This window comes from Trachurus trachurus (genome assembly GCF_905171665.1).
Source record: "Trachurus trachurus genome assembly, chromosome: 8".
NCBI lineage: Eukaryota > Metazoa > Chordata > Actinopteri > Carangiformes > Carangidae > Trachurus > Trachurus trachurus.
In genome coordinates, this window is record NC_139905.1 from 30,350,091 (window position 1) to 30,374,376 (window position 24,286).

The 24,286-nt window shown below is 43.4% G+C and overlaps 2 protein-coding genes across 4 annotated transcripts in view; both read left to right on the forward strand.

Annotated features, from left to right (window-relative positions):
* LOC310990648 (uncharacterized protein) overlaps positions 1-4,767 on the forward strand; it is a 7,594-nt gene extending 2,827 nt beyond the window's left edge. For both annotated transcript variants that reach the window (XM_083978119.1, XM_083978120.1), the window contains exons 2-6: positions 2,170-2,220; positions 2,420-2,488; positions 4,232-4,283; positions 4,381-4,417; positions 4,497-4,767. In XM_083978119.1, coding sequence (XP_083834245.1) covers positions 2,170-2,220; positions 2,420-2,488; positions 4,232-4,283; positions 4,381-4,417; positions 4,497-4,542 — 255 coding nt within the window. In that variant the 3' untranslated portion in view covers positions 4,543-4,767. The remainder of the gene's footprint in view (positions 1-2,169; positions 2,221-2,419; positions 2,489-4,231; positions 4,284-4,380; positions 4,418-4,496) is intronic.
* Positions 4,768-9,750: 4,983 nt separating this feature from the next.
* The window catches only part of abcc1 (ATP binding cassette subfamily C member 1 (ABCC1 blood group)), a 45,625-nt gene continuing 31,089 nt past the window's right edge, over positions 9,751-24,286 (forward strand). The window contains exons 1-8 of one of the 2 annotated variants that reach the window (XM_083978146.1): positions 9,751-9,888; positions 13,169-13,345; positions 13,444-13,572; positions 15,708-15,845; positions 16,853-16,978; positions 17,208-17,269; positions 20,583-20,726; positions 20,824-21,051. In XM_083978146.1, the coding sequence (XP_083834272.1) occupies positions 9,841-9,888; positions 13,169-13,345; positions 13,444-13,572; positions 15,708-15,845; positions 16,853-16,978; positions 17,208-17,269; positions 20,583-20,726; positions 20,824-21,051 (1,052 nt within the window). In that variant the 5' untranslated portion in view covers positions 9,751-9,840. The remainder of the gene's footprint in view (positions 9,889-13,168; positions 13,346-13,443; positions 13,573-15,707; positions 15,846-16,852; positions 16,979-17,207; positions 17,270-20,582; positions 20,727-20,823; positions 21,052-24,286) is intronic. The other variant, XM_083978147.1, reaches the window with a different exon arrangement.

A 24,286-nucleotide genomic window follows, 5' to 3' on the forward strand; every position in this document is an offset into this window, starting at 1 on the left:
ACGTAACTCATATGAATGATTGATAATGTGACACATGACCAAATTTTCGGTCATGTGTCCAGTACAAATGTTTAAAGGGACTACGAGGAGTTTCGGAAAGCGAAGTGTTTTCACACTACATTTCTCATGAGCCTCTGCACGCACGGTGAAATTCTTGGACAAAAGCGAAAACATTCGCCAAGAATGTTTTCATTAATCAGGAATGAAAGTCGGAGGTTCGAAGACGATCAGATTCCTATAGTTCTGACCATAAACGGCGATCCGGTGGCGTTATTCCCATGACCCGTCGGGCAGCATCCGGGAAACCGAAAGTAGGAAATGCTGGGCGAGCCAACCACTAAATAATATCAAAATAACTAGATAGATAGATAGATAGATAGATAGATAGATAGATAGATAGATAGATAGATAGATAGATAGATAGATAGATAGATAGATAGATAGATAGATAGATAGATAGATAGATAGATAGATAGATAGATAGATAGATAGACTTTATTGATCCCAAGCTGGGAATTTACAGTTACAGGCTTCCACCTGGGATGGCGCCATCTTGGGGTGGGGGGGCGGAGAAACAAGAGGAGAGGAGGGAAAAAAAGCAGCTCCCAGACTATGCTCCTGTGGGGGAGTACAGTGTTAGCCTCGTAAACCAGCCTCTCCCGGAAATGCATTTCATTTCATTTCATTTCATTTCACAGGGAGGGTCTGGCCTCATTCATGGCCTGAAACCCTCAGAAGGCCGAGCCAATCAGCGTCGCCGCTCAGATTTCTATGATTGACACAGCACGTTGGCCAATCAGGGACCGACTGGTGCAAAGACCCAGGTGATAACGTCACTCTCTTACCCTCTATGCTCTTACAACAACAAACATGGCCGAGCTATCTAGCAGTAGCAGCCTAAAAACAGCGATAAGGGAAGTTCTTACTGAAATACCATCATCCATTACAGCAATTAAACAAGAGCAAGAGTCGGCGCTTGTTGAGTTTCTTGAAGGGAAAGACGTTTTCGCTGTTCTTCCAACTGCATTCGGCAAAAGTTTGATATACCAACTTGCTGATTGGCTGAATGGGGTTGTCGGTCAACGCTACTCCTGCCCAGCTCCCGCCCACCCCAAACACTGACACGGGGAATGAGGCCAGACTCTCCTTCAGAAATGAAATGAAATGCGTTTCCGGGAGACGGGGCTAGTGCAGTGTGGGACCGGGAAAAAAAACCTCAGCAACATAAGCACATATGAGCACACTTTACAACATAAGAAATCAAAAACAACTTGCACCGGGGGAGGGGGGGAAAGGGGGAGGACTATAAACTATAACTATAAAGACAAGACGATATATTTATTGAAATCGGACCCATTAACAAGTGGGTAACGTAGATTAATCCACATTAATGAGACTCTTTTTTATAACCAAAAGCAAACTCCTCGGGGTCTCTTTAAGCGTGTCACCTGTACAAGTGTTTACTGGTGTGGTTTGGTCATCTAACCTGTATGAAGGTTTGGTCTTGTAACCTGTAGGCTACTTTAATGTCTCATCATGTGACTTGTTTGAACATTTGGTCATGTGACCTGTTTGATTGATTGTTTGGTCGTGTAGTTTGTTTGAATGTTTCATCATGTGACCTGTTACAGTATGAATGTCATGTCACCTATTCAAATCGATCAGTTTGGTTAATTGGTCTGTACGATATTTTGGTCATGTGACATGCACCAGGACCGGAGTAACACACACCTGTGAGTATCTGCTGACTGCAGCATGTTCTATACCAGCTGTGCACTATCAATGTGTGCGAAGGTACTTCTGTTTCATGACAAATAACTGGTAAATGCTAATAATGCTACTAATAACGACAAAGAAAATAAAATTACATCATAAAATGTTTTTTGAAGTGAGATAAATATAAAACTGACATGTCTTTAACCCTGTGGAGACTTCCAACATACCCTGTCCCATCATAGTTTTACCTTGTGTGGACTGAGGTCACTGTAACTTTATTATCACAGCATGTTGTGTTACATATTGTGATGTAGAAGTGTTAACTATTAGAGCTGAAAGTCATGTATTTATTAATGATATTAATGTAATACAGATGATGACGACGACGACGATGATGATGACGATGATGATGATGACGATGATGACGACGACGACGATGATGATGATGATGACGACGAGCATTATCACAAGGGCTCTTTGTGCGCATATTGTGAATTCTGTGAGGTATGTCTGAGATTACATCGCTGAAACTTGTAGCTCTTCACACTGAAATTCAACACTGTTAAGCCATGGAAAGCACCTGTAGCAAAGGTGAATTAGGAAGAATTTTGTTACGTGTTGAAGAAGAAGATCTGCCCTCACTGTTAAAATCCTCTGTGGTGATCTGCTCTCCTGTTAACTAACTGATTGTGTGTTCTTCCAGCATTGTGACAGCTGTGATAAATGTCCCTGTGAAGAAGGAGACAAGTCTGCACACTGCGATGAGTGCAAGGTGAGAAAATACTCAGTAATACACCATATGTAACAGAGGTACAAACTCTCAGGATGATTAGAGTGGTTTATGGCTTCAAGATTCTGACCCAAACAACCTGATACAAAACCCATTCCATAACCCAACTTTCTTTAGTAGGCTACCACTGTCAGGGCAAAGGTTCCCTTTCTTATCACCTTGAGGCCTGACGGGGTATTGCCACATCTAATGACTGTTTTGACTTTGCTGTCCATATTCACAACACTAAGACTCAATCCTTCCTTGAAAGTGGAAACTGTTCACACTATCCAACAAGATGTCAAATTGCACCATAAAATGAGTCAAGCCTTTATTATTTAAAGCAGAAGTAAGCGATCCGGTCGTTTTGGCTAATGCTGCGTTCCAGCCAGGCTTTTGAAACCGTAAGTTTCGGCTTCAAGTCACGACTTACGACTTTGTAGCGTTCCAGGCAACCCACTCGTGTTTTTCCGACCTGTTGCCTGTGAAAGTCACTATAACGGCCACTCGTGTTTTTCCGACCTGTGAACTCGCACCAGATCGAACTGGTACGACTTCACAGGTCGGAAAAACACGAGTTACGAGTTGCCTTGAACGCACCATAACGTCTTGTCAGCCGATGGAGTTAGCAGCCCCCGCCCTCGTCATGGATCTATTGGTCCTCGTCCCTACGTCACCACATTCACGTGCATCCCTTGGCTGCACACACAGCCCTTCATGCCGTTCTCTCTCCTCATTGGACAAAACTTGTAGGATATAAGAAAAGTTTTCTCCTTGGCTTACAGCAGAGCAGAGTGACTGAGAGACCCGTGTTTCAGACCAAACACTCTATATAAGTGATTGCCGTCAGAAGATATAAGTATTTAAGACTTATAGTAACACAAAAATTCTGCTTACTTCTGCTTTAAGGTAAGAATATTTATGGGTATTTTTATGTTTGTCAAGCCGAAATATTCTCCCTGACACAAATAGTCTTCCATACATGCTGTATGGAAGACTGTAGAACCAAACTTCTTGGGCGCATGACGTCTGTCCGACTAGACTACCCATTTCTCCGACCATACATTTCTTTATATTTGCGTCCATTAGTCCGACCTCCCATTTCTCTGACTTAAGTAGCCCTAACCCTTAATCTTACCCTAAACCTAACCTTAACACTGTAGAATGGGTAGTCGGAGAAATGAGCCGTCGGACTTTTGGGCAGTCGGACTGATGTATGCTCCCCAAACTTCTTGTAGTCTGACCAATGTTGGAAATGGACATATCGGGTCCAGAATAGTGGATTACACTATCTATTACACTGTCCTCTAAAACAGTGTTATTCAACCTTGGGGTCGGGGACCCTAAGTGGGGTCGCCTGGAATTCAAATGGGGTCGCCTGAACTGTCTAGTAATTGATCTGATTATGATTAAAAACACAACACACAATCTTAAACAACTATATTCGATACTTTCACTTTCTCAAATATAAATCGAGTTCAAATAAAATGCAGCATATAAAAATATCTGAGCTTGCGCATCTTGATTGACCGGTCTGGGGTTGCCATAAATTTGTGATGTCAAAATGGGGTCATGAGCCAAAAAAGGTTGGGAACCACTGCTCTAAAACACAGAGCAATTGTGGTTTGTGACCCTTCCAGCACCCTAACCATGAGGTTATAATTATTATTGACCAACCATATACTGTAGCCATGAAGTACTTGAGAGCTGTTCATATCCATCATTTTGATGGTTTCTTGTTTGTAGATGTGCGGTTTCTGCCATGTGTGTCCTGCTTGCCACACTCTGTGTCAGCCCGGTGAGTGAAAAACACAGTTATTCAGTTTCACAGTAAGGAAGAAAATGGTGTTGTTGCTCATTGAACTCATCTGGTCTGGTCTGTGCTCTTTCTTCAGGAGGATTTCTTGATGAGGTGACTGGATCGATCTACAAGTAAGTCTCATTTACACTGGACTAGAATCTGTTCACACACTGGAGTTGTGTGTGACCACTGTTTTTTCTCCACCCACAGGACTGTAGCCGATGTGTTTGATGATGATGATGATGATGACAACTAAACCATATCTCGCCACCATGTGGCTAACTGATGTTTCACCTTCACCTCAGATTTTCGTTGTTATTTTTGTCTTTTCCTCGAGAACGTTACACGTTGCTCACCAATTGAAATAACTTAATATATTTGTGTACTGTTGTTAACTGAAAAATCATACTTTGAAGGAAAATGATATATAAGTCATATGTGGATATGTTCAATAAAAAGATGGGACATTTTTATGGATTGATTTATTGTGCTGGATTGGTTATTGGTTCTTCTATAGGACTTTATGAACACTGCAGAAACACAGGTGAAGGTTTTTGAGTGCTTAGACTGAAACTGACTTTAACACTATGGCCTAAATTTGGCATGATATAGAAGGGTGTCAAGAATGTCAAGTGTCACGACGACTCAAACGGGGCGAGGAAGGGAAGAAGAGACGTCATAGCATCTGATGGAAAGGGTGCAGCAAGAATTCAAGTGTCTGTGGTAAGGTAAGCCTTGTTCTGAGGCTCTGTGGCCAGTTGTACAAAACACCGTTTATTTTTGTAAAGAAATCATCACAACAAGGAAAAAGTGTTCATTTCTGTGGCGGGGAGAGCAGGCGCTCTGAGATCGGATAATAATGTCGGGAGCGTACCTATGTTCCCCGGGTCCTATGTTCCCCAATCGGGGAATATCTCTGGCATGTCTAGCCTCTACCTGTTCCTTTTACTAAACTGAACCAACCCCTTTCTTCATTGCCCAAACCCAACCAATGGGACAATTCCACTTCTCGCTCAAAGTCACAACTCAACTTCTCACTCAGAAATAGGCAAAAATCTGCAAAGTCACAACTCCACTTCCAGGTATGGGACCAAAAGTTGCATGTTCCCCGGGTCCTTTTGGAAAAAAACGAGGAACATAGGAATCTTTTTTAGAAAAAGGGTCCTATGTTCCCCGGCCCCATACAAAGTGGGGAACATTGGACCTGGGCAACATAGGGATGATCCCGTAATGTCTTTCCAGGATGTTTCAGAGTTCGGCTATCTGAGGTGAGTGACTACATGCAAAAACACAAAGTTTATACTGTTTACTGTTTATACTGTACACTATGAGTTCAGTGGTGTGTCATAAGGATTCCAGTCATGTACCATAGATATTTGATTGTTTTTTGAGTGTTTGTTGTGGTTGAAAGAATTGCCCCCATAGGTTAGCATTGTCGCTATCCCTAGCGCCGTCTAGCCATGGTGTAACTCTGGTTTGCCTGCATCAATTTTAGTCGCGTTTTTTGCTCCCCCCAACACTGGGTGACCATCAGGACAATGATTTAGGAGTCAAAAATGACCGGAATTCTCCTTTAAGTTAAGGTTTTCCTTAAAGTGTGAGTTACAGATTCCTTAACATAAAAGCAGCTGCACAAAACAGCCCTAGGTTTTGTCCTTACAATTTCATCCAAATGTTCATTGAGTTCAGTTACTTAAGACATCTGTTGCATGAAAGAGCTTAGAAACCAAAGTAAGGGAAAACTAAAAGTAGGCTACATCTGACTTTATGTTAACTGCAACATGACAAAGTTAATAAATAATGAAAATTAAGATAATGATATGATGAGACACTGAAATGAGAAGATACCGGGTGGATCCATGGGGGACACCCTGGGCAACATAGTGATACACTTCACTCAGTTCGTAAAAGGCATCAGATATCTACTAATGGTAGGCCTAAAGGCAGCAAATCAAGAGTCTCCGTTGAAACATACTGCTGTAAAATCTACATGCCCTAACTTTTCCTGATCCAAGTACACTTTTAAGAGATTCTGTACATTCCCGAAGTAAATGCTTCAGCCAATGAGAATTAAACCTTGTGTGTCATACTTAAAGCAGATATCAGCTTCACGGCCGTTTCGGCTAATGCTGCGTTCAAGGCAGGCTTTTGAAACCGTAAGTTACAGCTTCAAGTCACAACTACGACTTGGTAGCGTTCCAGGTAACCCGTAGCTCGTGTTTTTACCATCCTGTTGTCTGTGAAAGTTCCCTATAACGGCCACTCGTAACTTCCGACCCGTGAACTCGTACCAGATCGAACTGGTATGACTTCACAGGAAGGAAAAACACAAAGTACGAGTTTCTTTGAACGCACCATGAGTTAGCAGCCCCCGCCCTTGTCAGGCATCAATTGGTCCTCGTGCTACGTCACCACATTCACGCGCATCCCTTGGCTGCACACACAGCCCTTCATGCCGTTCTCTCTCCTCATTGGATAACACTTGTATCCCACAAGGAAAATTTTCTCCTCGGGTTACAGCAGAGCAGAGTGACGGAGAGACTCGTGTTTAGGCTGAAATACTTCATGTAAGTGATTGCTGACGGAAAATAGGACTATTTAGGACTTATATTAACAAAAACATTCCACTGATATCTGCTTTAAGTACAATAGGTACACTACTGGAGCCTGATCAGCAGCAAAGAGTAACATTGAGTACAAGAACACATTAAAATGTCAACAGACTGATCCATGAGCCCAGTTAATGGTACTTCAGTGCTGTGGATGTTTCCTAGTGGTCAAGGTTTGTTAGGCCTTGAGGATGAGATACCTGGAATGACCTGGTGCAAAGGCATCTTAGGAACTCCACCAGACCACACATTTGCAAGCAAACTAACTGAAGTGCACCCACACACACTAGCTCACATTAGAGAGACTTGGCCGGGCACCGAGACCTGAGGTGAGGAGAAAGCCACCTTTGTATTTGGGGGCCATCCACCCTGAGAGGGCTCACAGTCCAGGACCACGGAGACCACCATGACCCGGACACACAGGAGGGTCCACACCAAGGTGCAGAGCCCTCCACTGGACAGCACCCCCATCGGTAGACCAAAAGCCACTCCCAGTGTGGTAGGCCCCCATGAGGAAACACTGCATGGAGCTAAAAACTGAGGGACTAAAACAGTAGCCTAGAATAAGATAAAAGGTATAAATGAACAAAATAGATAAGATGCTCTTTAGCTCATAAAATTAAGTTAGTAAACAGGTAAGGATAAAAAAAAAAAAAAAAACAGGCATTAAAACATGTAACTACTACTAGAATAATATAAAATAGCCTAAAGATGATAAGAAGCCTGATTAACCCTTTACGCATTATGATGCCATTGGGGGGGGAAATGTTTGGAGTGTTTTTGTCTCAAAATAGACAAAATAAACATAATCTAAAGAAACTTTTTAGAAATTATTATTATTTGGAAGTTTTTGGGATTTGTTGCCTGTAGGCAACATTGTACAATGGTGCATAAGTGAAAAAGTGTACCATTGTGAAACAACCCATTGAAATGAATGACTCAAAGAGTCAAAGCGTATTTCTTTGAAGAATAATTCATTATAATTGCATTTTAAATGGTAAATGGTCTGTATTTATATAGCGCTTTACTATACCTGAACGATACCCAAAGCGCTTTACAGTATATCGGCGCCTGCCGATCAGCAGTTGGTTAGCTCCAAATAAAAACTGTGTTTTTCCTGCACTTTGAGGGGCTGGAAAAAATTATATTATAGCGAACAATGGAACTGTGTATTTTTTTTTCAGGTAAAACCTCTTTTAGGCCACGAAAATAGGCCGTTTCTTTGGGTCCATTGACCACAATGTATGTTGTAAATCTCTGGGCAGGGCTATGGGCTGGCGTTGCTAACGGGAGGAGTGCAGAGAGTCTTCTACTGCAATTAAAGTACTTAGGGGATATTTGTAGATCATACAACCCCACTTAAAAAATATGCTAATATCCCTTTAAAGGAATAAAAGAAATCGAAAAACTACCTTGTGTTAGCCTAGAAATCTAGATGCACCCTAGCGGCAGCAAATATATTTGCTCCGTAGGTGGGTCTAGAAACAAGCCGTAGGAACTTTTTGAGTCTCGAACACCGATTGTGTTCACCAATCGCTCTATCTGTTTAGAGAGTCGTTGGGCGGGCTTAATGTGATGACGACATACATTTTAATTGGCTTGTCAGGCAAAACGTCATCCTGCTCTTTGCTCTGATTGGTCGTAGCGCTACCCTATTGGTGCAGAGGCAGTTTGAAAGACAGCCTTCATCCCGCCCCCTGGATTTAGCCGAGGTCTACCGGTCGTTGCCAGACTAGACATTTTAATAATATAGTCTGGCTTGTCAGGCTAACCTTGTGTTGCTTTAAATGAGAAAATTGAGGCTCACACACAACAGAAACACAGTGTAGACTGTAATCATATTATATTTTTCATCATTATGTCAATTAATGAATGAAACATAAAGTGAGTTTTCCTGCAGCTAAACTCCATTGTAAAATAAATCTGGATGAATAAACGTGTTGTTTATTATTATAAAGTACAGGTGGAATGACCTGGTGTTTCTTCAGGCTCAGGTCAGAGTGGGGACGGACCTGGATGTGTGACAGGAAGGTGAACTACTTTCAACTCTACTTTGAATGTATTAAAAGAATTGATAATAAAAAATGTATACACACTGTTAACATAATTGAAGAAATATTTGGAGAAATGTACTTGCCCTTTTCTTCTTTCTTTTTATTTAATTTGATTTATTTTATTATTATGTTTATGTTACTTATGTAATGACTTACGCACTTCATTCACTTTATGTCTCATATTGTATTTGTTTATTATCTTCTTGATGCCAGACTTTTTGTATCGTCCATGGTCAATGTTCTGACTGTGATTGGAACGTTTAAATAAAGTTTTGAAAAAAAAACTACTTTCAACCAGACTGCTTTCAACTCTTTTTTATACAACTTGTTTTATTTTTAGGAAAATTTCACATACACAAAAGAAAATGGACTGACGGAAAACCAAACTTTGCAGTGTTTTTGAAAGAGCTTTTTCAGTATGGCACCGACACCAAAGGACTTCAAATACCAAAAGCATTAAAAACCAATTTTATTTTGGATAAGTATTTATTTATTTAATATGATCTTCTTTACTTCAATGTTTTTTTGTTTTTTTTATATACATATATATATAGAGATATATATTTTTAATATATATACATGGTAAGCATAAACTCTTTGTATATTTATATATATTTTATTTTCCCCTGGCACAACAGTATTGTTCTGTACATAAATGTTAATAAAGTTTTTTTTTTTTAAAGAAAAAAAACCCTTTCAACTTTAAAAGACCTGCAGTTCCCTCTGTGGTCCGGCAGGTGGCAGCAGACACTCCGTTCACATAGACTTGGATAAACAGCATAGAAGAAGAGGAAGGTGACGCCTTCCGCTCCACAGTCAGGTTATAAAACCAAAGCCGAGACAAAAACATCTCTGACGGTCTCAACCGCGACTTCCACTGCGTCGCGGCGAATGGGGTTGGACAAGTTCTGCAGTCTGGACCGTTCCGATCCGTTCTGGGTGAGTTTACTCTCCTCGCCTGTTAGTTTAGCCCCGTGCTGTTTCTCACGAGTCTGCCCTGTTGTTGTTGTTAGCTACCGGCCGGTATGCTAACAGAGCGGACTTCCGGCCGCTCACATAACGTAAAGTTATAGCATGGCTCCACGGGAGAACCGGCTTCAGCACAGAACTCCCCACGCACGGCCCCGCGGCTCTCAGCTGACCCCGGTACAGCTGTCACGTCTGGGTCAGAACACAACCCGTGAGCCCGGTGTTGTGGCCCTACTGGTTTCAAGTTAACTGGTTGCAGATGCAGATGTTTTGCGCTCCCTGAGCAGATTCGTCACAAATTCACAAACATACACAACATATTACCAGCGAGTTTCAAGCCACAATTCACATCTACCGCGGCGAATATGCTGCTGTGAGTGAGCACTAACAGTTACGTACCAGCCACATGGGAAAAAAAATAAAGTGGAGAAAAAATAATCTTCACATATTTGCGTGGGTCGGGACTCGATCTCGCTTCAGCAAAACCAATTACACCACTAACCACCTGTCTAGCTCTGTGAGCCACTCAAGCTCACAGGTGCCAGCCGCTTCACTGGATATCAGTCAATTACGTCACTACAGGTAACGTTTTGACTCGAGCTGATCTGAGACAACTGGTTACCATCGGTTTGCCTTTGAAATACACGGACAATGCCTCGGTGTATTGTTCTTTTTCCTCCAGTCTAATCAACACATTCAGCGCTACACTTCTCTCCGCACAACGCTACGCACCACAACAAAGCCTGTCGTGTTGAGAAAGTGATGAACTAGCTCGGAAATACTGTCAAAATACGCTCAACAATATGTAAACAAAAGCGAAACACTTGAGCCACTGCATGTGTACATGGTTGAAAAGTACTACTTGCATTTAATCACATTACTGTATTGCGAATGTTTTGTGTACTTACATTTCTTTACACTTCTCTACAGATCTTATAAAACGCACAACGTATTTATTGGCGTGCATTAAAAGAAATGTTCACTTGAAGTCGCCGTGGTTCGCGGAAGAGGTGATGTTAACCTCTGCTGTTTCTGCCTTGTGGCTATGATGCGTTCAAGGGAACAGGGCAGCGTCGGACGGATTCACAGAAAAAACTGACAAACTAAACAGTTTTGGGTCCATGGCGATCTAAATGGCAAGAAAATTATCAATCTCTATTTGAACATTAGTCCAGAATGATTTTCTGTCATAGATATGTCAGTTTTTTTTGTGAATGTCAAACTAGTTTTAATGAAAAGTATACCTTTACAAAGGGCAATGATAAAATATGTCGACACACGAAATCTAAATTTCAAACAATCGACTCACGTCCGACGCTGCCCTGTTCCCTTGAACGCATCAGGCAGAAACAGGTAGACTCAGAGCTAACTTCACCTCCTCCTCGACCACGGCGACTTGAAGTGAACATTTCTTTTAATGCACGCCAATAAATACGTTGTGCGTTTTATAAGATCTGTAGAGAAGTGTAAAGAAATGTAAGTACACAAAACATTCGCAATACAGTAATGTGATTAAATGCAAGTAGTACTTTTCAACCATGTACACATGCAGTGGCTCAAGTGTTTCGCTTTTGTTTACATATTGTTGAGCGTATTTTGACAGTATTTCCGAGCTAGTTCATCACTTTCTCAACACGACAGGCTTTGTTGTGGTGCGTAGCGTTGTGCGGAGAGAAGTGTAGCGCTGAATATGTTGATTAGACTGGAGGAAAGAGAACAATAAACACCGAGGCATTGTCTGTGTATTTTCAATGGTAACCAGTTGTCTCAGATCAGCTCGAGTCAAAACGTTACATGTAGTGACGTAATTGACTGATATCCAGTGAAGCGGCTGGCACCTGTGAGCTTGAGTGGCTCACAGAGGTAGACAGGTGGTTAGTGGTGTAATTGGTTTTGCTGAAGCGAGATCGAGTCCCGACCCACGCAAATATGTGAAGATTATTTTTTCTCCACTTTATTTTTTTTCCCATGTGGCTGGTACGTAACTGTTAGTGCTCACTCACAGCAGCATATTCGCCGCGGTAGATGTGAATTGTGGCTTGAAACTCGCTGGTAATATGTTGTGTATGTTTGTGAATTTGTGACGAATCTGCTCAGGGAGCGCAAAACATCTGCATCTGCAACCAGTTAACTTGAAACCAGTAGGGCCACAACACCGGTCCGCAGCAGATACCAGCCTGGACTGAGCTGGATCACACAGATGTAGGACAGAGCTGTTACACAGACATGAATGTGTCCCAATAACATCACAACACCTGTCCCCAACACCACAGACTAGATCTAGACTAGGACTCTCTGCCTGTCTGTTGATGGGTCTTTAGTGGTAGTTCAACAGTCCAAACACTGATCTGAGACCTGCTGAGAACCTCCACTGGTCTCTGTTAGTCTCTGTTCACACACTGTTCCAGCTGTGCTCAATACCCAAACATGATCCAGCTCTGACTGAGACCCCAAGCGTGGACCACCTGTGATCTTGACCCAAACATGGTCCACCTGTGATCTTGACCTTAACATGTTTCAGTTGTGACCGAGACCTAATCATGGACCTGGTCCTGATGTGATGGAGAACCAAACATTATCCAGCTGTGATCTCAAACATATAACAGTGATGGAGATCTACACATGTTCCAGATGTGATCCAGACCCAAACATGATCCAGCTGTGATCCAGACCCAAGCTTGATGCAGCTGTGATCCAGACCCAAACATGATCCAGCTGTGATCTTGACCTAAACTTGTTCCGATTGTGACTGAGACCTAAACATGGTCCTGATGTGATGGAGAACCTGAAAGTGATCAAGATATGATGGAGAACCACCAAACATGATCCAGCTGTGATCTCAAACATATAACAGTGATGGAGATCTACACATGTTCCAGCTGTGATCCAGACCCAAGCTTGATCCAGCTGTGATCCAGACTCAAACAAATACCTGATCCAGATGTGATCCTGGCCCTGTTGTACATGTAAAGAAAAAAGGGAATATCCGCACACTGGATTAAAGCTCCCATTTATTGAATAGCCTACTTGCTTGCTACATTTGCCTGAGGAAGACCACATCAGTCGAAACGTAGCAAGCGGATATTCCCTTTTTTCTTTGCAATTATCCTGACTGTCCGACACCTGGCCTAAAATAGGCATTGGATGTGCGCACAACCACCCTGCTTTCCTGTTGTACATGTAACCTCCTGTGGATGACATGTCAATGGCTTTGAACTGTACTGTGATGTTTCTCTCTCTCCACTACCAGGATTGGAACCGTACATGGCACACTGAGACCCCAGACCTCACTCAATGTTTCCAAAACACTGTCCTGGTGTGGCTGCCATGCCTCTATCTGTGGGTGTGCGCTCCCATCTACCTCATCTACCTCCGCAGCCACGACCGGGGCTACATATGCATGAGTCACCTCAACAAAGCTAAAACTGTGAGTAACGATGGTGTGATGACGTGCAGCTCTGACTGAGCCAGTTTTACTTTGTATTATGAAATCACTGACTCAAACATGACTTGTTCTCCCTCCAGGCTGTTGGTCTTCTGCTGTGGATCATCTGCTGGTCAGATGTTTTCTATTCTTTCTGGGAAAGAAGTCATGGCAGCAGCATCCCAGCCCCCGTCCTCCTGGTCAGCCCCACGCTACTGGGCCTCACCATGGTGAGTTTTATCATTTTTCATTTCATTTCTCCTTTATTTATTCAGGGAAGGTCAATTGAGAGCGAGCTCTCTTTTTCAATGAGGCCCTGATTACAAAAACACAATTATACAATATACAAGGTCATGATCCACAATTACATACAGGTTGTAAAACATTTGATAATAAGTTTTTAAAACTATCTAAGGAAATAAGATGATCCAGTTTCAGACAGTTTTGGGGTGCATAAAACTGAAAGACAGTCTTCCCCAATTCTGTCCTGATACTGGGAATTTGTAAAACCAAGGTGTCCTGTGAACGAGTGTGTAAGTTACAAATTCTAAGTGAGATTAAGCTGGTAAGATAAACAGGTAAAATTTCAAGTAAAGCTTTGTAAATAAAAGCCATGCGATGTTGTTCCCTCCTTACACTTAAGGATGGCCATCCAACCTTATTATAAAGAACACAGTGATGGGTTGGGAACACATCTCCAGTAATAAAACGAAGAGAGGAGTGATAAAGTGCATCCAGGGGTTTCAATGTAGAGAGAGCAGCATGCATGTAAATGACATCACCGTAATCGAGTGCAGATAAGAAAATGGCCTGAACAAGTTATTTTCCACATTCCATTGACAGACAAGATCTATTACGATATAAGAATGATAATTTTCCCTTAAGTGTTTTGGTAAGATCGGAAATATGAGTTTTAAAAGACAGTTTGTCATCCAACCAAATGCCCAGATATTTGTAACTTGAAACTCTCTCAATTTGAGTCCCGTCAACTGTTGAGATACCACCGTGTAATGGCAAGGAAGAGAGCAATCTTGTGAATATCATGTATTTTGTCTTTTTTGGGTTAAGTGTTAATTTAAGATTAATTAGAGCTGGTGTCTCAGTGATGAGCCTGAGACCTGGACAGTTTCAGTTTCATTTGATTTCACCTGTTACAAAGATTAGATCTACTATTGGTAAATCGAAATTATGGGGTTTGGTTGGAAATTTCAAAACGGTACAGTGTTCAGGTCCCTCCCCCAACCTCTGTGTACACAAGCTAGGGAGCAGGTGTACTGTAGCAGGTGTACTGTATCCATAGCAACTGGAGACTCCAAAACCATCTTAGCATGATGCAACACACGGGTGACGTTAGATAACTGGAACAACAACAGTCTTCTTCTTACTGGTTTTCGCTGTGGGAGTCGTTGTCAACGGGGGAATCAGCAGTTTTATCTTTTTCAGCTACTGCTGAGTGACAGATAGAGGAGCAGCAGAGAGCTGCAGTGGGTGTGGTTTAAAAACAAAAACAACATGTTTGGGTTGTTCTATGATAAATTTGTCATAATTTCTAAGAATATAAGAGATTATTTCATAGATAAGTTAGAGCCATAGACTGCACATCGTTAAATCAGACTTCTGGGAGTGAGAGAGGAATAAACATAGAAACACACTGGGCAAATGTACAAAATAAGGCACAACAGTTGAAAAGAACAGTTATGAATGGGACGGGGGATGTGTTTGTGCAATGGTTCTCAAAGTGGGGTCCGGGGATCCCCAGGGGTCCTTGAGAGGGTTCAAGGGGGTACTCAACTTTTTCTTGAAAATTTACCACTTTATTTTTTTTGATAAAGTATTGTTTTTAATTAATAAATTAATTTTTAGAATTTTTTCTCGATAATTTTTTTTAACTTTTCTTTTTTTTTTTTTCTTTTTTTTTTTTTAGAAATCTTGCCACTTTTTTCCAGAAATGTCTCCACAATATTTCCAAAAATTCACACCATTGGCCCTAATTTGAACGTACATTGACTAAAAACGTAACGTTCTTCAGTCCCAAATAACAAATATTTGTGTATTTCTGGTGTTTGCTTCAAAATGTTGTCCAATAGGGGTCCGTGGTCTAATTTGTGTCAACTCAGGGGTCCTTGATGTAGTTTGAGAACCACTGTGTTAGTGTGTGGTGTGATGACATGTCCTGGAAAATGATTTCAAGGAAAGAGTTGGAACCCTGAGTGACAGTTCCAGCAAATATGACTTAATAACTGTTATTACCAACTGTAGCTTTAACGTTGACTGCATGTGTCCTCGGTGTGTAGTCCATTCATTTACAGACAGTAAAAGTCGGTGAGTCTGTCATGTGTGATGTATAAATGTGTGTGCGCTCCAGTTGCTGGCCGCCCTGGTGATCCAGTACGAGCGGATGAAGGGGGTCCAGTCGTCCGGGGTGATGCTGATGTACTGGCTGCTGGCTCTGGTGTGTGCCACAGTCTCCTTCAGGTCCAAAATCATCCAGGCTCTGGACCAGGTGAGTCCTGACTGAACAAAACTGCAAAATAATTTTTAAGGGATACCAACATTTTTTTTTTTCCGTGTCTTGCCTCACTCCCAAGTCCATGACCAGCAGATAGACACCATCCTTTCCACTGTGCGTGCAGTAACAAGGGAGATACGGGCAGAGCTGGTGCACTGCTAATTAGCTTAGCGCAAACGCTGGAAGTGTATAGGTAGTGTTAGCCTGCCTCCTACCCGAGCTGAAATCAGCAGTCAGAAGCTGATTTCATTTTAGCTCTAAACTCTGTAAATATATCACTTTATCGACATTTCAAACATTTTTAGGCGAGAAAGTAGCCGTTTAGATCAGCAGTGTGTCGTTAATTTGTCTAAATACCAGCTGTTTACAATTTCGTTCGGAGGAATTCGGCGCTACTCAAGCTAGCCGTTGTGACCAACGCACTTCCGGTTACTTTCACAAAATAAAACACCCGTTGCCCTTTACATACAGCAAACCATGACAATAGAATTTGTGCTTTTACTTTGAAATAGGAAGCTAACCTACCCTCGATGTAGCTAGCTTGAACCAAAATAAACTGTCTTTGCTTGAACCCTCCGTTTTGACCGATCTCGTCCCGTTACCGGCATTTGACCGATCAAGATGCCTTACCGGAGAGTTTTGTCAGCTCTGAGACGAAGATTGGCCTGTCGGTTTCCGTTGCTGAAGAGTTTCTCTGATGACTTTAGGTGGAGGCAGGCTAACACTACCTATACACTTCCAGTGTTTGAGCTAAGCTAATTAGCGGTGCGCCAGCTCTGCCCGTATCTCCCTTGTTACTGCACGCAGAGTTGAAAGGATGGTGTCTATCTGCTGGTCATGGACTCGGGAGTGAGGCAAGACATGAAAAAAAAAATGTTGGCGTATCCCTTTAATGGAGGATGATAACAACAACAACAACAACCGATGTAGGCTACCACAGTGGTGAAGCCGTCCTCCAGCAGGTCCTGTGGTTTAAAAATCGGTGTGTTTTCTCGTTGCAGCCTGGAACGGTGAGCGTGTGGCGGTACGTCACCTTTTACAGCTACTATGCTCTGCTGCTGGTCGCTCTGTTCCTGTCCTCCCTCACCGACCAGCCCCCGCTCTTCTCCCAGGCCGTCAAAGACCTGGTGAGACCGCCTGCCTCTCTACACCTGTCTCTGTCTCTTGCTCTGATCACCAACAAACCATCAGGAGAGGAGTTGATCAGATGGTCTGTTGTCACATCAGCTGCATGTGAATGTGTTCTGTCCAGAGTCATCCCCACCCTCTGCTTCAGTTAAAGTCAGCTGATGTATTTCTAATGTTGTGTGTGTGTGTGGACTGTTTAGGTTTTGACTGTCCTGTCTCTGTCTTCAGAACCCCTGCCCTGAGCCCGGGGCCTCCTTCCTCTCCAGAATCTCCTTCTGGTGGATCACCAGGTGAGCGCACACAGGATTTGTGAGTGGTGTGTATGTGTGTGTGCTGCCAGACATGGCAGATAGTTGAAAATGAAAACAGTAGAAGAAGCTTTTCCTTCCCTAAACAAACGCTGTCAAATTGTTCCTTCGCTCGCCCCCCTCTCTCCGTGCTGACCCTCTCTCTCCTAGGTGCCTGTTGCCTCCTCTGATCTGTATCGTGTGCTTCAAACGTTACTTTTGTTTCTGGTTTTCCCGTTAAAGGGATATGCCAACATTTTTTTCTCGTGTCTTGCCTCACTCCCGAGTCCATGACCAGCAGATAGACACCATCCTTTCGACTGTGCGTGCAGTAACAAGGGAGATACGGGCAGAGCTGGCACACCGCTAATTAGCTTAGCTCAAACGCTGGAAGTGTATAGGTAGTGTTAGCCTGCCTCCACCTAAAGTCATCAGAGAAACTCTTCAGCAACTCTAAACAGAAACCGGCGGGCCGATCTTCATCTCAGAGCTGACAAAACACTCCGGTAAGGCATCTTGAGCGGTCAAATGCCGGTAACGGGATGAGATCGGTCAAACCGAGGGTTCAAGCAAAGACGGTTTATTTTGGTTCAAGCTAGCTACATCGAGGGTAGGTTAGCTTCCTATTTCAAAGTAAAAGCACAAATTCTATCGTCATGGTTTTCTGTATGTAAAGAGCAACAGGTGTTTTATTTTGTGAAAGTAACAGCTGGTATTTAGACAAATTAACGGCACACTGCTGATCTAAACGGCTACTTTCTCACCTAAACATGTTTGAAATGTTGATAAAGTGATATATTTACAGAGTTTAGAGCTAAAATGAAATCAGCTTCTGACTGCTGATTTTGGCTCGGGTAGGAGGCAGGCTAACACTACCTATGCATTTCCAGCGTTTGAGCTAAGCTAATTAGCGGTGCACCAGCTCTGCCCGTATCTCCCTTGTTACTACACAGTCGAAAGGATGGGGTCTTATCTGCTGGTCATGGACTCGGGAGTGAGGCAAGACACGAAAAAAAATGTCGGCGTGTCCCTTTAATTAAGCTGCAAGTACAAGCAGTACTTACACTTCTCCTGCGATCTAGGTGAGGGATGAGTCCATTACATGCTGCAGTTTTATTCAGATCAGCATTTATTCCTATTTTATACTGATTATTTGTGTAGCTATTGGTCACTATGTTAGTTGTGTTTATCATGTGTGTTCATACACTGAGAGTTTTTTGGCTGTGGAGGCCTCCTCCTTCTCCGTAGACCTTCTCTGTTATTCAGGTATGTAACTCTCCTCCTTCATCCCTCTCTCGAACCATCTGACCTCCCTGATCTGAAACATGTGATCAGTGAGGGGGCCTCCCTGATCATCCGGGGCTCCCAGCGACTATCGGGGGCCCTGACAAACCATGTGACACCAGCAGCTTTGATAAGGAGCCCACAGAGGTTAATTAGCTGGGTCTCCTCTGCCGTCAGTCAGACCTGAGGTGAACGGTCAACAGGACTGTCCCTCACACCTGCAGTGTAAACACAATGGTCACCATGGTTACAGTGCTGGTTAAGCACAGGTTGATCTGAGAGGGCCTGGAAGTTTGTCTGTAACTCACCAAGTGAGCATGTCTTTAAAGGGATAGTTCAACATTTGGGCAAATTCTCCTCTCACCATAATCCCTATAGTCAAAGCAGTATAGGTTCATTACCTTTTAAAGCAGAACTATGCAACTCGGCCGGAAATAGCTCGCTCCTTCGTTGGTTTCTCTTTTTTCCCTCTCCGGGGCTCCCCCACAGTTCTGGGAGGCACATGTCACTGTCGTAAAAAAAAAACTCGCCGCCGCCACCACCCCCTCCACCCCCTCCACCCCCTACACGTGCTTGTGTTTACTGCTGAAGGTAGAGAGCGGTGTTTGCTAAGCAGGGAGCTAATGCTAACACGGAGCTAACGCTAACAGGGAGCTAATGCTAACACGGAGCTAACGCTAATACGGCCACACACAGACAAAGACACAGACATACACACACATGAATAAAGGTTCCAAAACGCGAAGGCGTGTGTGTTTGTCATGATGTATTACATTATCTTATAAAAGATCCATGGTGTGTGTGTGTGTCTGTTAGCATTAGCTCCGTGTTAGCCACAAGCCAAACTTCATCAGTACAAACATGTTTCCATGGTTTCCTCCGACTTTCCGAACTCAAACCAATCACGATTCATGACATGCATGACGTCATCTGCGTTCTTATCTCGTACTGCCGTAAGGCAGTTTCTCGCGATAGTCCATCCATTGATGAGATTTGGGACACCGAGACGGAGGACTGATCTTGCAAGTGTGGTTTTCAGCCAGTGGGGGGGGTGAGCGCATTGGCCTAGACCCCATTCACCTCATAATAGGTCACTCTACCATCACAGTGTCTCTGAGCCACAATAATTACAGCCGAAATCCTGCATAGTTCTGCTTTAATTATCGGTGCATGTTGTTTTGAGATCAGCAGGGCAGAGACGTGAGCTGCTCAGTGAACACAATGGAGGTGAATGGTAGCCTACAGCTCCAAATTCTACTATTGCCATAATCCCTATAGTCATAGCAGTAGGTTTGTTACCTTGAATTATCGGTGCAAGCTGTTTTTCGATAGGCGGGGGCAGAGATACAAGCCGCTCAGCTAACGCTACGGAGGCTCGTGGTATTTCCGGGTTTCCCTCATCAAACTCATCAAATACACAATCCAGCAACTCTAAAACACTCTGGACAAGTTGTGACCTGCACATTCACCACACTATGAAATAATAATGTAACATTATCAGACAGAGTTGTTTTGGAGGCAAATTCGTAGCCAGAACTACATTCCAGACACGGCTGCAGGACGGAGTGATTTCAAAAGCTCAAGTAGTTCTGAGTATTTTCACGTGTCGTAATGTTACATAATTATACGTTATTATCTCATAGCGTGGTGAATGTGCAGGTCACAACTTGTCCACCAGAGCGTTTTAGAGTTGTTGGATTTTGTATTTGATGAGTGTTGAGGGACAGGGGACCTGTACCATTCACCTCCATTGTGTTCACTGAACAGCTCACGTCTCTGCCCCGCTGATCTCAAAACAACATGCACCGATAATTCAAGGTAATGAACCTACTGCTATGACTATAGGGATTATGGTGATAGGAGAATTTTGCAAAAATGTTGAACTATCCCTTTAAAGGGTGACCGAAACAAGATGTAGGTGTGTGTATGTGTCTGGTACCTACATCACATGACCTCTGCTCTTCCGATGTTCTTCTCCTTCTGTCCCTCATGTTGTCTCATTAATCTAAATGTGTCCATCTTGTCTCTCCAGGATGATGGTGACGGGCTACAAGCGCCCGCTGGAGGAGAAGGACCTGTGGTCTCTGAACCCTGAGGACCGCTCCCAGAGGGTGGTGCCCCAGCTGGTGCGCCGCTGGAACACAGAGCGCCAAAAGGTCAAAAGGTCAGAAGCCGGGTACGTGATGCACTCAGCGTTTCCTTCAGAATCTGAGATAAAGAGAAAAAGAAGTCACTTACACTTATTCTGTGTATTTCTTCTCTGTCTCCTCCAGGACGGAGCAGAAGACGTTGTACTCCCCCAGGGAGGTCCCCAACAGTGAGAGCAAAGAGGGCCGAGCGGTGGAAGAGTCTGAGATCCTGATTGTGAAAAACTCCCAGAAAACAAAAGAGGCCTCGCTGTTCTGGGCCCTGTGCCTGACCTTCGGGCCCTACTTCCTGGTCTCCTGCCTCTATAAGATCGTCCAGGACATCCTGATGTTTGTGGGGCCTGAGATCCTCCGGTGAGAAGCCCCACTTTCCTCTAAATCGCCTAACAGGGCCACTGTTTATCTGAGCGTCATATTTTATGTGCACATGATTTAGAACAGTGGTTCAGAAGCTGGGCCCCAAGTTGAGGGGCCACTTCCTGCAAAGTCTTACGTAAGAGGTGCTGCCTGATATAATATCCTCTGCTACCTTGTTTGTAGACATCGGTGTCGGTTCTTAAAGGATAATTGCTGTTTTTCTACAATCTGGACCTTATTTCTAGCATAAAATGTGACCATTTACTCACCCAGATAACTTTGGTGTCATTACAAGTCGTTCTGATGAAATTAGACCCCGCCGCGTATATCCATATAATGGAAGTCTACAGGGCAGCAGAATGCAGCCTCTAAATAACACATTATCTGCAGAGAAACTCGTTCATTTCACCAATATTTTGTTATGATAGGCTAGTGCTATTCCCCTCTGAGTCCGGGGTTAGCTGTTACCAACATCTGGGGTCTGTAGGTTGACCTACTGACCTCCGACCTGGATGATGTCATCTCTGAGCGCCGTGCGGCTCATTCTGATAATAATCATTCCAGAGATTGTAAAACAAAACGGCAATTCCCCTTTAATGTTTAACAGTCCTGGTTCAGGTGGTCCTTGTTAACCTGTAACATTGGGTCATGTCACATGACCATGACTGGACCATTAAGGGCGCACTCACACTAGGGCCAGTTGATCCGTACCGTGCTGAAGCCCGAATGCCCCCCGTCCCCCGTCCCCCGCTGGCCCGCACTCACACTACCTCGAACCCAAGCGTGCTCAAGCACGGTTGCCTCCGACACATACGTCATCACGTTGATATACCAACACGGTGGATGCGCTCTGACTGCAGAAAGAACAGCGCTTTGACCGGTTGTCATGGTTATCTTGAAGTTTAATCAAAGCGACATTAACTAGCGATGTTTACGGCGCAACGTAATCGTTAAATGACTGTTGTTTACATGCGGCTGTAGACACGTGGTGGAGAACGAGCCCGCAGCGTATTACGTGTGCGCATTCCTGGCCAAGCGTACCGTGCCCAAGCACAACTCTCCCAACCGTGCCGGGCCAGGGAAGTGTACCGTGCTCAGGCACGGAACGCTTGCACTCACACCAGCAATAGAATCCGGACTTTAGGGGGCAAACGTGCTTGGGCACGGTACGATTGCCTAGTGTGAGTGCACCCTAAAATGCCCCTAAGTAACAAAAGTAATTCACAGAGCCCTGAGCTCAACATCATCCAGTCTGTCTAGGATTACATGTAGAGACAGAAGGATCTGAGAAGCTCCAAGTTATTTGGAAAAAACCACCGGCCCAGGTCCTTCAAAAACTGTTGTGCAGGTGTACCTACCGAGAAGAATTGATGCTGTTTTGAAGGCAAAGGGTTGTCACACCAAATATTGATTTGATTTAGGATTCTCGTCTCTTTATTCACTGCATTTTGTTAACTGATGGAAAAAAACACTTCCATCTTTGAAAGCATTCAGCTTTTTTCACACCTGCCTAAAACTTTTGCACAGTACTGTGTATATACGTATTACGTATATATATAAATAAAACTTAAACACAGGTGTTCATGTTGACTGCAGGTGTATGGTTGGTAGTTTGAGTTATGTGTTAGGTTAGGAGGTGCTGGGTGTCGCAGCCAGGGGAAGAGGCGTACTTAGAGACTCATGGATGAACTGGTTTTGAGTCTGACACTGAGATTTTTACTGTGACACGCTTTTGGCCAAATTTCAATATCTCATTTGCTAATTATGGGCCGGTACATCTGAGCTTTGAAGGTAATTAAAGACTGAAGGTGTGCCCAGAATGAACAGGCTCATCACTGGCAGCATTTCCCTGCTGGAGCGACGGCACTGCCAGCAACGTGAACCTCCAGGGGTATGCTGCGAGGAGTAGGAGCAGTGTCGGTTTTTGCTCTCGGTGATATCTGTTTAAAGCCCCAGTCTGTAACTTATTTGGCTTTTTATTAGCAAAAATCAAATATGTCTTTCATAAATACGTATTTCACTGAAGTGGAATCACACCCGCATACAAATGAAAGCTTTCTGGTACCTTAGAATGAGTTGTTACAAGTCGTTACAAATACATAAGTGGGCGATGCACCGAACCGAGGCGGCCATGTTGCATCGCCATTTTTTACGTTGAGTGGCAGCGTGAGCGTAGGTAACCATAGAAACTCAGCGGAGCTGTGGGCTCGGCCTGTTAAAACTGTCACCACTGTGTAGTGTGAGGAAGGACGGAGGCACTGATGTTGCATTCAGGTGCAGTCAGGCAGACGGCCGTCGGCAAACCAACCGGATGTCATTTTACTCGACGAGAGAAAAACGGTAAAACATGGGTCAGGTAAACAATACGACATCACCATGACAACATATTGTCACGCCTGTATTGTTTTGCCTCGTGCTGGCGGACCACTTGTTTACCCTGTTACATGCAGCGTCTGTTGTCTGTCTGACGTCTGCCCGATTTCACATGAATGCAACATCAAGAATACGTTCTGATATGCAACCACACTGCTAGATGGGGGGATTTCCTACATATTATGTCAATGTCAATTTATTTATATAGCACATTTCATATGGCAAGCATAAACTTAATGTGCTTCATGATAAAAGCAAGATGTGAGTACATATTAAAACAAAAGTTAGTGCATATTAAAACAGAAGAACAGAAAACAGAAAAAAAAAGAAAAAAACCTTTAAAGGGACAACGAGGAGTTTTGGAAAAGCGAAGCGTTTTCACACTACATTTATGAGCCTCCGCGCACACCGTACATTTCTTTGACCGGGCGCAAGACAGACTCATGTTTTCATTCATCAATAATGAAAGTCAGAGGTTCAAAGAGGTTCACATACCACCGTAGTTCCGACCATAAACGGCGATTCGGCGGCGTTATTCTCATGACTCGCCACGAAGGAAACGCTGGTCGGCTCGACCAGCATTTCCGCCACCACTAATAATAACAAAATAACGATAGAGACAGAACGATATATTTATCGAAAATGGGCCCATTAACAAGTGTGGGTAGCGGAGATTCATCCACATTAACGTGAGACTTTTTTATAACCGAATAGAAACTCCTCGTTGTCCCTTTAAGGCTGTACAAACGCGAAAAAAAAAAAAATATATATATATACGTATTATAGCTTTCATTTGTGCCAACCAGTTTTCTAGACTCATTTCCATGTCAGGTTAGCGGAGTGGGCGCCCTGTTTTGTG